This window comes from Austrofundulus limnaeus, unplaced genomic scaffold (assembly GCF_001266775.1).
Source record: "Austrofundulus limnaeus strain Quisiro unplaced genomic scaffold, Austrofundulus_limnaeus-1.0 Scaffold11, whole genome shotgun sequence".
NCBI classification, from domain to species: Eukaryota; Metazoa; Chordata; class Actinopteri; order Cyprinodontiformes; family Rivulidae; genus Austrofundulus; species Austrofundulus limnaeus.
In genome coordinates, this window is record NW_013952413.1 from 2,125,288 (window position 1) to 2,138,338 (window position 13,051).

The 13,051-nt window shown below is 39.9% G+C and overlaps 1 protein-coding gene across 1 annotated transcript in view; it reads left to right on the forward strand.

The window, feature by feature from the left end:
- Positions 1-1,090: 1,090 nt before the first annotated feature.
- The window catches only part of rxfp1 (relaxin family peptide receptor 1), a gene marked incomplete in the record, with an annotated part of 94,080 nt that continues 82,119 nt past the window's right edge, over positions 1,091-13,051 (forward strand). Inside the window, 2 exon segments of the mRNA XM_014001987.1 lie at positions 1,091-1,336; positions 11,477-11,614. Of these exon segments, the coding sequence (XP_013857441.1) occupies positions 1,294-1,336; positions 11,477-11,614 (181 nt within the window).

Genomic DNA, 13,051 nt, shown 5'->3' on the forward strand with positions numbered 1-13,051 from the left:
GTGTGTGTGATTTCTCTTTCTGCCTGGCTCCTGGGTTTGTAGGGACACGGTCTGCTCTGTGGTACAGAGTCCTGATCACTCCTAACTTGTGTTCCAGTGGGTGGTGGGAGTCAAAACGCAGAGTGTTGCTTTGACTCATTCACGCATGTTTAAGAAATCCTTCCATCTCCTCTGGTTGCCAAGTGGAGCTTTTGCCGGGACAAAGCTCCACCTATTTGTGCATAGCTCCTCCCTGGAGCTCAGTCTGCAGCTGAGTTCTCGTCCCTCCCCTGAAGCATTGTTGTGAAGTGGGAGTGTCTGAAATGGCAGGAGTTCTTGGGGCCAATTTCAAACCATTTAGTCAAATTTATGTTTGATATATATTTTCCGGGGGGAAATAAACAGATGCATTGGATTTATTTAACCAAATCACGTCGACTGGCTCCGAACAACTGAACTGAGTAAATGTAAAGCAATTTTACGTGTACTTTAAAAGTAAATGTGAAGTAAATGCATTACTTTTACTCAATTCAGTTGAGTGCAACCAGCTGACATGATTTGGTTAAGTAAATGCAGTGGTATAAGAATGAATCAAACTAACAGAGGTTGTTAGATTGTATCAGTAGAAAACAGAACATGATCACCCAGGTTGGAAATGTTCTGTCTGTTCTGATCAACTTCATCTTACTTATTACGAGTAATTAGGCGCACTGAATTAGATCCCTGCACCTTTTGACCACATCTTGCGTTTGATTAAACAATCTGAGGAGGAATTATACCTTTACATGGAGRTATTTTTGGAGAGAGGAGATAGGGGAGCTAACAGGTTTGTGTGAGGAGAGATGAGAGAGTCTGCCAGTTAAAATAAAGAAAAGGAGAATTGAGGGAACATCGACCCGTGTGGATAACAGCACCTCTGAATTTAACCATTTGATGTGATTTGCAGCGCAGGAGAGAAAAGGAGCTGGTCACTCTCAGCTGCTTGTGAACACATCCCCAGCTCGCTCCTCCGCGAGCGCCTGCACCTGCGCGTCACAACACGATGGCAACTCTTTAAACCCCCCTTTCCCCCCCACTTCAGATACAAGTGGCCGCAGACAGCATCGTCCTCCTCTTCCTCCTGCAGCTCATCTCTGTGCGCGCGGCTGACACCAGCAGCGGCATCGCGGACACAAACTTTTTTTTTTTCGTCTTTGGCGAGAATTTTACGCACAGAAATTCTCGTCGATCTGGAGCAGAGTCAAATCAACAGAACGCTGCGTTTTCTTCTTCTACCAGCGCGATTTTTTTTTTACAACAACTTTCAGAGGGAACATGCAAGTTTATGTGGCTGTGATTTTCGCCTATGGGGTGTCGGGTGAGTTCAGCAGAAATTAAATGAAGCTGATTTTTTTTTAGACACTGATTTTGCTTATTTTCTCTGCACAATGCAACAACAAAAAAAAGTGAGGAAGGATGGTGCTCGAGGAATTTTACCACCATTATGGGGAACATTTGTCATTTTACTTCAGGGGAAACTGGGGGGATTTTTGGTGACCACAGGTGGCATCCTCTCAYATATGTGAAAATAAGTGTGATAACATGCTATTTTATCTTTGCGAATTTTAATTTATCCAGGTCATAAAAAARGCGTTTGTGACTCTCACGTCTGCCTTTTTTTCAGAGTCCACGTGTGCAAACAACCACGTTGTTTTACATTCATCCTAATTACTAAGGATGTTTTATGACTGCCCTTGGTGTTGATCTTGTTTTCATTCTGTCTTGAGCAAATTCATCATTTTTTTGAAGCATTATTATTCATCCTTAGCTGTGCACTGATGCATTAAACTGATGCATTAAGTCAGACCTCCTTTGCTGCTGTTGTAAAATCTACTGTTATGGCTTAGTTGAAGGTTGCAGAAGGTATTATTTTTGATTTATATGTGCAAGTGGAGAACATTTTAAAATCAAAACACTGCAAAACTGAAATAAAATATTTAGTTACATTAATTTTATTTATTTGGCAACATTTGTTTTCTATGGAGCCCGGGAGGGGACATTGGATTTTTTTTCTTTTGCATTCCCTCACAATATTGTTTTGCGTTCCCACGCAAAAGATTGTTTTGATTTAGACACTAACATCCTTTTTACCAAAAAACATTCTCAAAGTCACCTCTTCAGGAGAATCATTTATGAAGCGACAGTGGCAGTTTCCATTTCTGCTGCAATTGTGAGTCTGAATAACTGCTGGGACTCCACTCAGCTTCGCAGGTGGATGTCTGCTGGGAGCGGCGCTCCTGTTCTCTCAGGGGAGCACAATGGCAGAAAAGGTGGATGAGAAAGTCCCTGAGCTGGAATCTTAATAATCTGTCCCATTTTTTTGCACGTTTTGTCGCTGCAGGAAAGGACTGAATTTCATTCTGTGAGATTTGAGCTGGTAATATGTGAGTCCAGCTGTGACGGTGAGAAAATCATTCATGTTTCATGTGACTGCTCATCTATGCCTGAGCAGTTCTAGATAGGTTTTTGAACGCCAGCGAGGTTTGAGATGAGTTCTCACAGAAACGATCCTGGGGGAGACAATTAAAAAAAACTGATGTTTTAGACAAACGCGGCGGAATTGAAATGTCGTTCAACTTTTTTTTTTTGCTTTTGCTTTGAATCTAAAACAATGTAGTATCGGATAACCCAAAAAGGTTTAAAAAATGAGAAATAAAAATAAAATGATTTGGCAGGATGGACTGAGATCACCCACTCACTGCCTTTACCTTTGTTCAAACATGTTGACGCTTAAAAAGAGCCGAAGAGGAACGAGACAGGAGTATTGTACCAAAACACTGAGGAACCACTGATGCTCTCCTGTGGATCAACTGGCAGAGACTTGAGATTATAATGAACTCAAATAAACACAAACCCAGCTGCTTTATTTTAAATGTAAAACTGAACTGAAAACTACTGASCCCGTSAGGGGACATGGGGGATTTTTTTTTCTTTTTGCGTTACCTCGCAAAAGTCGTTAAACACAGTTGTGCCTGCCGGTTTTTATTAACACATTCACGTGTTCTCCATTAGTGAGTTAGCCTACTGCTTTAATTCAACTTTAGAATGAATATATCACACAACCACGCATGGAAGTATGTCATATGCCGATATTTGAACACAGTGCAGCCACGCAACATCAATGTCAATTCCACGAACTTGTGGCGACACATCCTGTTTTGGTAACCGGATATTTGGCATAAGATAATCTTTTGCCAAATCTCTAGTGTGCTAAGGGGCAGAATGAATATCTCTGTCATTTCTCTGTCTCCTGTTTTTACTTTCTGCCTTGTTACAAKGTGGGTGGAGCTTCTTGAGTCAGCTGCTCTTCTATTGGTCAATAAACAAGAAGGAGCAGGACCCAGGTGCAGATCGACTGTGCATGCACATTTTATTTTAGGTGTATTTATTTATTTATTGGTCCATTCAAAAATGTCTGCTTTTATTTCTAATTATGTCATTTTCGGYCCTCCATATCAGCCAAAACATTATTGCCCACCTTTGCCTTTTGGCTCTGTGGTATTAATAAAAATTAACATGACAGACATGCAAAAGCAGTTGTCAACTTTAYGTGAATGCTTGTCCCTTTCAGCTGCATGTAGGTTGTTATATAACATAAAACCAAGAGCATATAGTTTAAGGAAAAGTGTGAACTCCTGATAAAACTGACAGAAGAGCAGATCAGAAGGGAAACGTTGTTAATCTAAATCAATCTGTCACTTCAGCTCCACAGGCATCCTGGTGGATTTATCATTACTCGGCTCGGGCTAAGCTGCTGATGTTTCAGAGACAYGGTTGGGTCCAAACTTCACCAACTTCAGTCAGATGGAGTCTCATGAGKAAAGCAGAGCAGGGAGACACTTCAGTCCCTCCACAAGTTAACAAGCCCTGCCTTTCAACTGAAAACAGACAACACATTTTAAAAGATGGAGGTTGAAAGCATTAAACACAGCATGATTCTGTTTACAGGCTGTTAGTTATTTATTACTTACTCTGTGAACTCTGATGCAGGTTTCCTGATAATAGTTTTTTTACACATCGATTTTGTAATCGAGCTGCTTCTGAATACTTTGTGTCATTTTTTTACCATTCGTATATCAAAGCATTCAGCGCATTTAGGAGTAGTTGGCTAAGAAATTTAGGACTCGTAATGTTTTATATTTGATTTAATGATTTTATGATTTATTTCAGACAGGAGAAAAACAACAGACACAAACAAGCAGAAATAATTAAATGAATAAAGCAAAACAAGGTAAAACACCAATCCAAATAGTTCAACAACAAAACGAGTAAAGTCAACATGTTTGAAYGGTAGCAGGAACAAGCAAATGCTTATTTTTTAAAGGGATCCATGATTARTTGTAACATTAGACTTTATTTAATAAACATATATTTTAGCTGTAAAATAAAGACTGTAAAAATACTGTAGGATGTTCAGTTTTTATAATTTTTAAACTAAAAGTTTAAAAATATAGTACATGGACGGGGCCATTTTATTTACACCCAAAGCATTCTGGGTAAATGATGACGTGGGTAGGTCCTCGGTGCGAGGCTGCTAGCGAGCTATATCCACCCTGAAGGTTAATCTTGGACAATATCTGACGACTGGCTGATTTCCTGAAACAAGAGAGCGTTGACAGAGAGGAGAAGGTAGAAATAACTCAGCCTGTAACTGAAAATATGGATGGAGGACCTGAGTTTAGCTTGTTTGTCACGCTAGCACTGAGCTAATACATATAAGGCAATCTAGCATCAGTGCTAGCACAAAGGCTAACAGACGAAGCTGAGGTTCTTCTTCCATGAAGCAGCTCTGTTGTCTGTTGTTACTATAAACTTCTGCTTTTTATCTTCTGTTTTGCTATTTTTAGCTTGTGTACTTGCTTTGACTTTAAAACACAAGATTCAGCTTCTGCATTGTTGCAGCMCTTGCTTGTGTCTCTAGTTTTCTGGAAGGGTTAGACTTTATTAGAGGCACACTTGATGCTGTGAATCACAGTGACTGAAAGGCTTCGTGGCGCTGATGCCTTCTGAGCTCAAGGCAAGGAAAACCCACCCCGATGGTTCATTTCCTGTGGGGTTGTGCTCCGTTGTTTCAAATGTCATCGTTAGTGTCTGAAGGCTGTAGGGGGGAAAAAAAGGCATTATTGCATTTTCTACACCTAATTATAAAAACATTAWATCTTTTTCCTGTTGTCCTTTTTCAGTGCGTAGAAACGAAGTGATCATCAGAGTGAAACGATGTAGCATAATGACGCACATTAGCAGTTGTCCCCAAATAAAGGTTATCAGAGTGCCTGGTTGTAATAAGGAAGAAGTTTTATCTGGATTTTATTTGAGCCACCTTGACACCTCCTCCCATCTGAGTTGCTGATTAAATTGCCATGATGACATTAATTTCCTTGACCCTGGAAATAATTATATGCAATTTTTGTCATTTAAATTGTCGCTCATAACCCCATTTWATGAGCATGCTGGTGTAAAATAATGCAATTCATAGCTCATTTATGGGGATTTTTTTTTTTCATTTTTATGAATTCAAATTTACAAACAAGGGCTAGAGCARGGCTATTCAACTGGTGGCCACATCTGGCCCGTGAGTCACCAAAGTTCAGTCCACCAATTGGATCATTCATCTCTTAAGCCCAAACCCCTGGTTTTCTACTTTAATTACTAAAAGATTGTTTTAGTTTAACATACATGTTTGGTATCTACTGAAACATCAAAATCTTGGCTAGAAGCTGGTAAAAACCATTTCTATGCACGCTCAAGACAGTTAAAATTACAAGCAGTAGCAGATAAAACTATGAAAATGATAAAATTTGTTTAAAAATTTGGCAAGTCAGCAATGTCAAAATAATATTTGTGTTAAATATGAGGCATAATGTGTGCTTTTTCGATACTCTTTTATTATCAGTACTTATATAGTGTTCTGTATGTTGTCATCATGATTAAATACAACTAATTCAACTATTTCAAAGGTAACAGATTTTTGTAATACTTGGTTTATTTACAWAACGACTTCAATTGCTGGATGTTCGGCCCCTGAGCGGTTGACCTGCAGTAACTGTGGMCCCCAGAGCAATTTAGTTGAATAGCCCTGGGCTAGAGGAAGATTAGGTTTAGTTTATCTTACTTTTGTCTACTTTTGTGCCAGAAAATATACATTTTTTGTATTTCCAGAAGGTCTTTTAGGCGAGGTGTTGCTAAATATCTTCTTATTCATCTGTTTATTGTCTGCAAACACTCACAGTAACAGTCAGTGGCAGGTAAAATATGAACGAATGGACCTTTAGTTTCTCCTCTGTCTGGTGATGTGTGTATAGAAAATGAAAAGGGAGAAATTTGCTGGGTAAGTGCTTGCAAAAAGAAATAAAAACTCCTTTTGGCAGCGGTCATGAATCGTCCTATTTGTACTGAATTACTCTTTGCTTCATATTGCATTGTGGGTTCAAATCAAATTTCTGCCGTAGTGCATTTAAACCAGTTCTTTGAAGTCAAAAGCAGCAACAGTTTGACTCTAAATAAAGCTGTTTATCATTATGTTTAGGCTTTTGAGGGAATTTTGGATTCTCGACTCCCATAGCGCCCTGCTCGCTGAGGAGGCTGTTTACGCCGGGTGCTGACAGGCGTCCTGCTTGATCTGATTACAAGTGAACAGGCAAGTGCAGGTGTAAATGTATTTGGGACAGATTGGGGACACGTTCAGACACAATTGCTCAGGTCACATTCAGAGGAGGTCGGAGAGGATTTGTGGTTGTATTCTTCTATGTGTCCTTCACTTAATGTGGCTCCACAAAAGGTTCTGTATTCCTAGCTTGATTTGTTTTTTTTTCTTTTAAGAGAAGGCATTGTTCAAACGCACAGCAGATATGAATAGAAAAGCTGCCAGCTTGTTATATAACCAACACTGGTGGTTTATATATGTTTGTTTTTTCGTGCCTTAAAGACTGAAAAGAAAGTCGGCAACATCACTAATCTATTTCAGCTCTTTGCACTTCTCGTTGTATTTCTGACAGAGGGGGTATTGATGGCGCGAAGGCAGCACTTCAGTCCATTTAGATCATTGTGTCTCTGCTGTTTTATTTTTTCTTCCTTCGGCTTGTGATCTGTTCTGCACGAAGGCTTTACTGATCCTGCTGGGTGTTAATTATGCAACACCTCAACAGCACTTTGATTTCCATCTGCTGACTCCTGGGACGCTGGTTAAACCCTCTCGAGGTGGTTCTGCTGAGCTGCTGGCCATATGGAACCATAATGAGTAACCTCCTGCTACAACTGGCCACGGAGCTGGATGGAATCTGTTACAGCTCGTTCTGTCCATTTCTGGTGGTTTTGTTGTGCATTAATGTCTTTCATTTTAGTCATTTGAGGTCAGAGTTGAATGTGGCGATAATTWAAAAAAATAAGTGATCAAATGCTGCTGTGTGTAATTATCATTGACAAAATATGCATTACAACGCGCTCAACTTTTGTTCAGAATCAGCTTCCTCTCACTGGTAACAACGCAGCTTTCCTCTCACTCATTCCCGCAGCTTCACAGTGTTCCGAGGTTCTCAAACTGGGGTCCCAGGACCTCCAGGGGTCCACGAGTGGTATCTTGGGGGTCCTCAGAAAATTTCACTAAATTGTTAATTTGGTTTTTATTTTTAAAAATACATGGAAAACAATGAACTAATAAAACAAACATAATAAAACTTAATAAAAATATATATTCCCATGATATTTACGGGTTGAAATTACAATAAATTATCTTTTAAACAGTAGGGGGTTTATGAGGGGGTCCCTGGAATTTTTTTTCGCCCTTGTAAGGGGTCCCCAGACCCAAATGGCTTGAGAACCCCTCAGTCCACAGAGTTCAATAGCAAAGCAAAAAGTGCAGCGAAACGAGACAGGTCATTGGATAAATACTGGCTTTGTCCCGCCCATCGGACGCTCAGCGTGTCTGGGGGTCTATGGGGCAGTGGGCTGGCCTCGGCTGGCCCGGACGCTCAGTTTCTGCATGATGACTGGATGATCTGTCTGAGGCTGAATCCCTTTTTTGATTGACAGCAAAATAAGCGWATCAGCGATCCGTGGGATCATTTTTTAGTTTCATTCTGTTCTGAGTTGAACCGGAGACGTTATTAATCCTTTTAGCAGCATTTTTCTTTGCTAAAAACGACTGGCGACAAATCGAGCTTCTATTTCTGGTGGTTGTTTTGTAGCTGCTTGTGTTTGGAGACTGACTTCTTTCGCAGTTTCTGTCCAGCAGGTGCTGCTGAACCCCACCACCGTCACAAAGCACATCACAGACAGACACACTTCACACTAGCCTCGCGCCAGTCCCAGCTAGAGAGCTTGCTAGGTAAAAAGCTGCACATAATTGCAGAGAGTTTGAATGTTGTGGACTGGATTTTGGCGAAACCATTTGATAGTCTTCCTTACAAAGAAAAACTTAGAGTTAAACAGCAGGGCTGATCAACTCCTCAGATTAATTTGGTGCAAAAGGTGGGCAAAAGTAACAGCTCCTTTCTGCTGACTGGAAGTGCTGTAAAATGATCTGTGACAGGGTCACAGATCATTTTCTTGAAAAGGAACGGAGGGTAGAATTTACATATAAATAAACCGACACATTTTATGATGTAGKCTGAAATTGAGCTTCCCCTTCTTGAAAGACCAACATCCGCCACTGGAGTTGAAGAATATCGAATTTGTTGTTCATGAATTAAGTCTTATTTCATAACCTTTGGTACTTTCTATATGTAAATATTACAAATTCATTGAAGATTTTAAACAAAGTTGAAGGTGYCATGATTCTTTCATCATTGACAAAACTTTTTTTCTGAGCTGTTTTCTGCATTAAAGGGGACATATCCTGCAAAATCCACTTTGTAGCTGTTAAATACATTTTGTTGTGGACTTTGAGTCTACTCTCCTGGTGCTGAAAAAAAATATCTTTATATACTGTTTGGGTCAGATTGACGTTTTCTGAACTATTACGTCTAATTATCTGCGACGGAACTACCAAATAAGGTTTGGACTTACCGACTACAATTTCCTTGTCTTAATTCCCCTCTGGTTCTGGGTCAGACTCTGGTTCTGGGTCAGACTCTGGTTCTGAGTCAGACTCCAACATGTAAGGCTGGATGGACAAGTCTTGTGTTGTTGACATCTTTTAATTAAATTGTAAATAAAACATTTCTGTAAGCTAGAAAACGTAACCCCTCTCCTAAACCGGAGTRGACTGGTCTGGAAGCCGGAGGGGGCGGGGCTTGAAGCGTCTTAAAGGGAACAGTAACAAAACCAGCTGCTTTGAGACACGCAGCAGAAAATTTGTGGAAGAGGAGCTGGTAAAGTTCGGATAAAGAATTCAAACCAAAGCATTGTAGTTTCATTTTAAAAGCATCTCTACTGTAAGTGCAAATAAAGTCATTTTTACATGCTTTTGCTTTTTGCATTTAACAAACACATCCTAACTTGTAATACATTTTTGATTGTATTGCTATTTTTTATTTTATTTGGAGGAATAGGTTGTAAACAGGAACATGCATGGTATTCGCAATACTTGTGAGAATTCAGTCAACTCCAGAGTTTGTTGGTGTTTTAAAATCTTAGTTCTCTGGTTTTACAGGATGAAAGTCACACGCTGATATTGCTGCAGAAAACATTTAGCTTTACAAAAAAATGAGATGTTTAAAAATGACAGCTTTTTGACAAGATCAGCATGTCGAATATGTATGAAAAAGAGTAGGACGCCCAAGGACACTAGTTCCCAGCTTGTGAAAGGTATATTTGATTAAGATGGATTAGYCTTTCAGCTGCTCACTTTTTAGCAGTCTTTGTCTTCAGTGTACTGTGAAACACTGGGGAATCAGAGGCAGCTATCAGATACAAAGCAGGTCCAACAGCCTTTTAAAGYATGACAAGTTTGACAAGAGGATGATTTTTGTATTGACTCAGAACAAATATTTTATTCAGATATCATTACATATTTTATCTGTAGGCTAAATAATTTACTGTATGGATGCCACGAGCGGAAAAGGGGGATTATTTACTTTGTGTYCCTGTGCAATACTATTATTTTACCTCGCAAAACRTTTTGCGTTCTCTCTCAAAAGCTGTTTATCACKGTTGTGCTGCCAGTTKATKAACAAATTCACGTGCTAATTCAGTTTTGGATTGTTTAATATGCAGATATTTTAACTCTGTGCAGCCACAAAATATAACCGTCAGTTTCCCGAACTTGYTTTGTTTTGGGAACCGGATATTTCAAAATAAAAGTCTGATTTAATCCAGTTCAGAGAAAACACATTTTTGCGCGGGAACACAGAACAAAATTGCGAGGGAATGCAAATGTTTGCGAGGTAGCGCAAAAGTATAGCATGGGCACGCAAAAGGAATAAAAATCCCCTTCCCTTGCAGGTTCCATTTCACCAAGATGAGTCACATTAAGTATTTTTTATATTTTAAACTGAAACATCTAATCTGAATTTATAATTTGCAACTAAATAATTATTCAGTTCCTTCTTAACTTATAAGACTCAGTTTTATGCCTTCATCGCTAGTATTAAGTTTATCTAGATGAAAAGAGAAACAGTCTTATGAAGAGTTACACAAAATRCAAATGGGGAATGTTGAAATAGTCAACACTATCCCATCTTCGGCCACTTTGCGTCAGCCCCACTTTTCTTTTTGGTTGTTAATTTGAAATCACAAAAGAAACTGCAAACAGAATCGATTCAACCGGGTCACCCAAAGTTTAGGCTTAAACACATGCTGCATCAAAATGCCAATAATGTTCAGCTTTCAACATATTTCAACTGCCATTTTTAGTGTTTGCTGAAAACAATTGGCAATAATAACCAACTCGTCAAAACAAATGATAATAGACCAGTGGTGCTAACATAACTGTCATGAAGGTTTTACATGTTTCATCTGATTTGGATTAATAAGTGAATAACAGGTGTCTGCAGAATCTGAACACATGCTGAAGATCAAGGAAAATTTGAAAAAATACAGAAAAGTGGTCTGAACTTGTCAACGTAATAATTGTGATTTTTTTGTTTGTTTTGTTTTGTTTAATCAATGGGGATTATATGGATGGCAGTGAACAAGAAGTAATGTTTATGTCCAAGAATGCAGCATGAATATAAGTTATGCTATAAAACTGGCATTTTAAAACACAGTTCAGATCAGGCATTATAGAAGAGAATGATGAACGTCTTTTTATTATGAAATTGTACAAATGTGATGGGTCGTATTTAAAAAACCTGAATTTTTTTTTAACATTTGTTGCACTGTTCAGAACAGAACAAAGTTGTCTGAAAAGAACTTCACCAACAAAACTTGAGAAAAAGCAGTTCCAGGTTTCCTTCCTGAAACACACGACACCAGAGTCATTTCTGAGGACTCTTGGTGTGTCTGATTAAAAACAGTGTCTTGAAACAGTGAAAGACCTTTTCCTTTAATCGTGTTCCTGGGTTTTCTGCTGTGTTTTTAGCACTGAATACGACAGAGGAAAAGACGACGTGCCCGCTTGGATATTTCCCCTGTGGCAACTTGACCGTTTGCCTCCCGCAGCTGCTGCACTGTAACGGCATAGACGACTGTGGGAATCAAGCAGATGAGGAGAACTGTGGTGAGTGACTCGTTCAGYTTGGAGCAAAACTGATGACCTCTTGTTGACGCACACACAGACACACACAGACTRCTTGCTCTGCAGTGTAGCTTGATTGACTCCTCTGATATACTTTGTGTTGTGAACTGTATTATGCGAAATTGGACATGCTACTGTTTAGGAGTGTTGTGAGACTCTGTGAATTTGTAAACTTTGCAWCCAGAATATGAAGTAAAATGTTCCCTTGCAGTTCATGTGGTCTTGTCTCAMTATACATCCACTGGCCACTTTATTAGGTACACCTTGCTAGTACCGGATTGGAACCCCTGCCTTCAGAACTACCTTAATCCTTTGTGGCATAGATTCAACAAGGTACTGGAAACATTCTCTTAGAGAATATGGTCCATATTGACATGATAGCATCACACAGTTGCTGCAGATTTGTCAGCTGCACATCCATGATGTGAATCTCCTGTTCCACCACATCCCAAAGGTGCTCTATTGGATTGAGATCTGGTGACTGTGGAGGGCATTCCAGTATAGTGAGCTCATTATGTTCAAGAAACTAGTCTGAGATGATTCACTTTATGACATGCAGTGTCATCCTGCTGGAAGTAGCCATCAGAAGATGGTACACTGTGGTCATAAAGTCATGGACATGGTCACCAACAATAGTCAGGTAGGCTGTGGCGTTGACACAATGCTCAGTTGGTACTAATGGGTCCAAAGTGTGCCAGGAAAATATCCCCCACCCCATTGCACCACCAGCCTGAACCGTTGATACAAGGCAGGATGGATCCATGCTTTCATGCTGTTGACACCGAATTCTGACCCTACCATCCGAATGTCGCAGCAGAATCAAGACTCATCAGACCAGGCAACGTTTTTCYAATCTTCTATTGTCCAGTTTTGGTGAGCTGTGTGAACTGTAGCCTCAGTTTCCTGTTCTTAGCTGACAGGAGTGGCACCCAGTGTGGTCTTCTGCTGCTGTAGCCCATCTGCCTCAAGGTTTGACATGTTGTGTGTTCAGAGATGCTCTTCTGCATACTTCAGTGGTAATGAGTGGTTATTTGAGTTACTGTTGCTTTTCTATCAGCTTGTACCAATCAGTCTGGCCATTCTCCTCTGACCTCTGGGATCAGCAAGGCATTTGCACCCACAGAACTTCTGCTCACTGGATGTTTTCTCTTTTTTGGACCATTCTCTGTAAACTCTAGATATGGTTGTGGGTGAAAATCCCAGTAGATCAGCAGTTTGTGAAATGCTCAGACCAGTTCTTCTGGCACCAACAACTATGCCTCGTTCAAAGTCACTTAAATCACATTTCTTCCCCATTCTGATGCTCAGTTTGAACTGCAGCAGATCATCTTGGCCATATCTACATGCCTAAATGCATTGAGGCCATGTGATGGACTTGCGACCTGTCCAGGGTGTACCCCGCCCCTCGCACTGTGACTG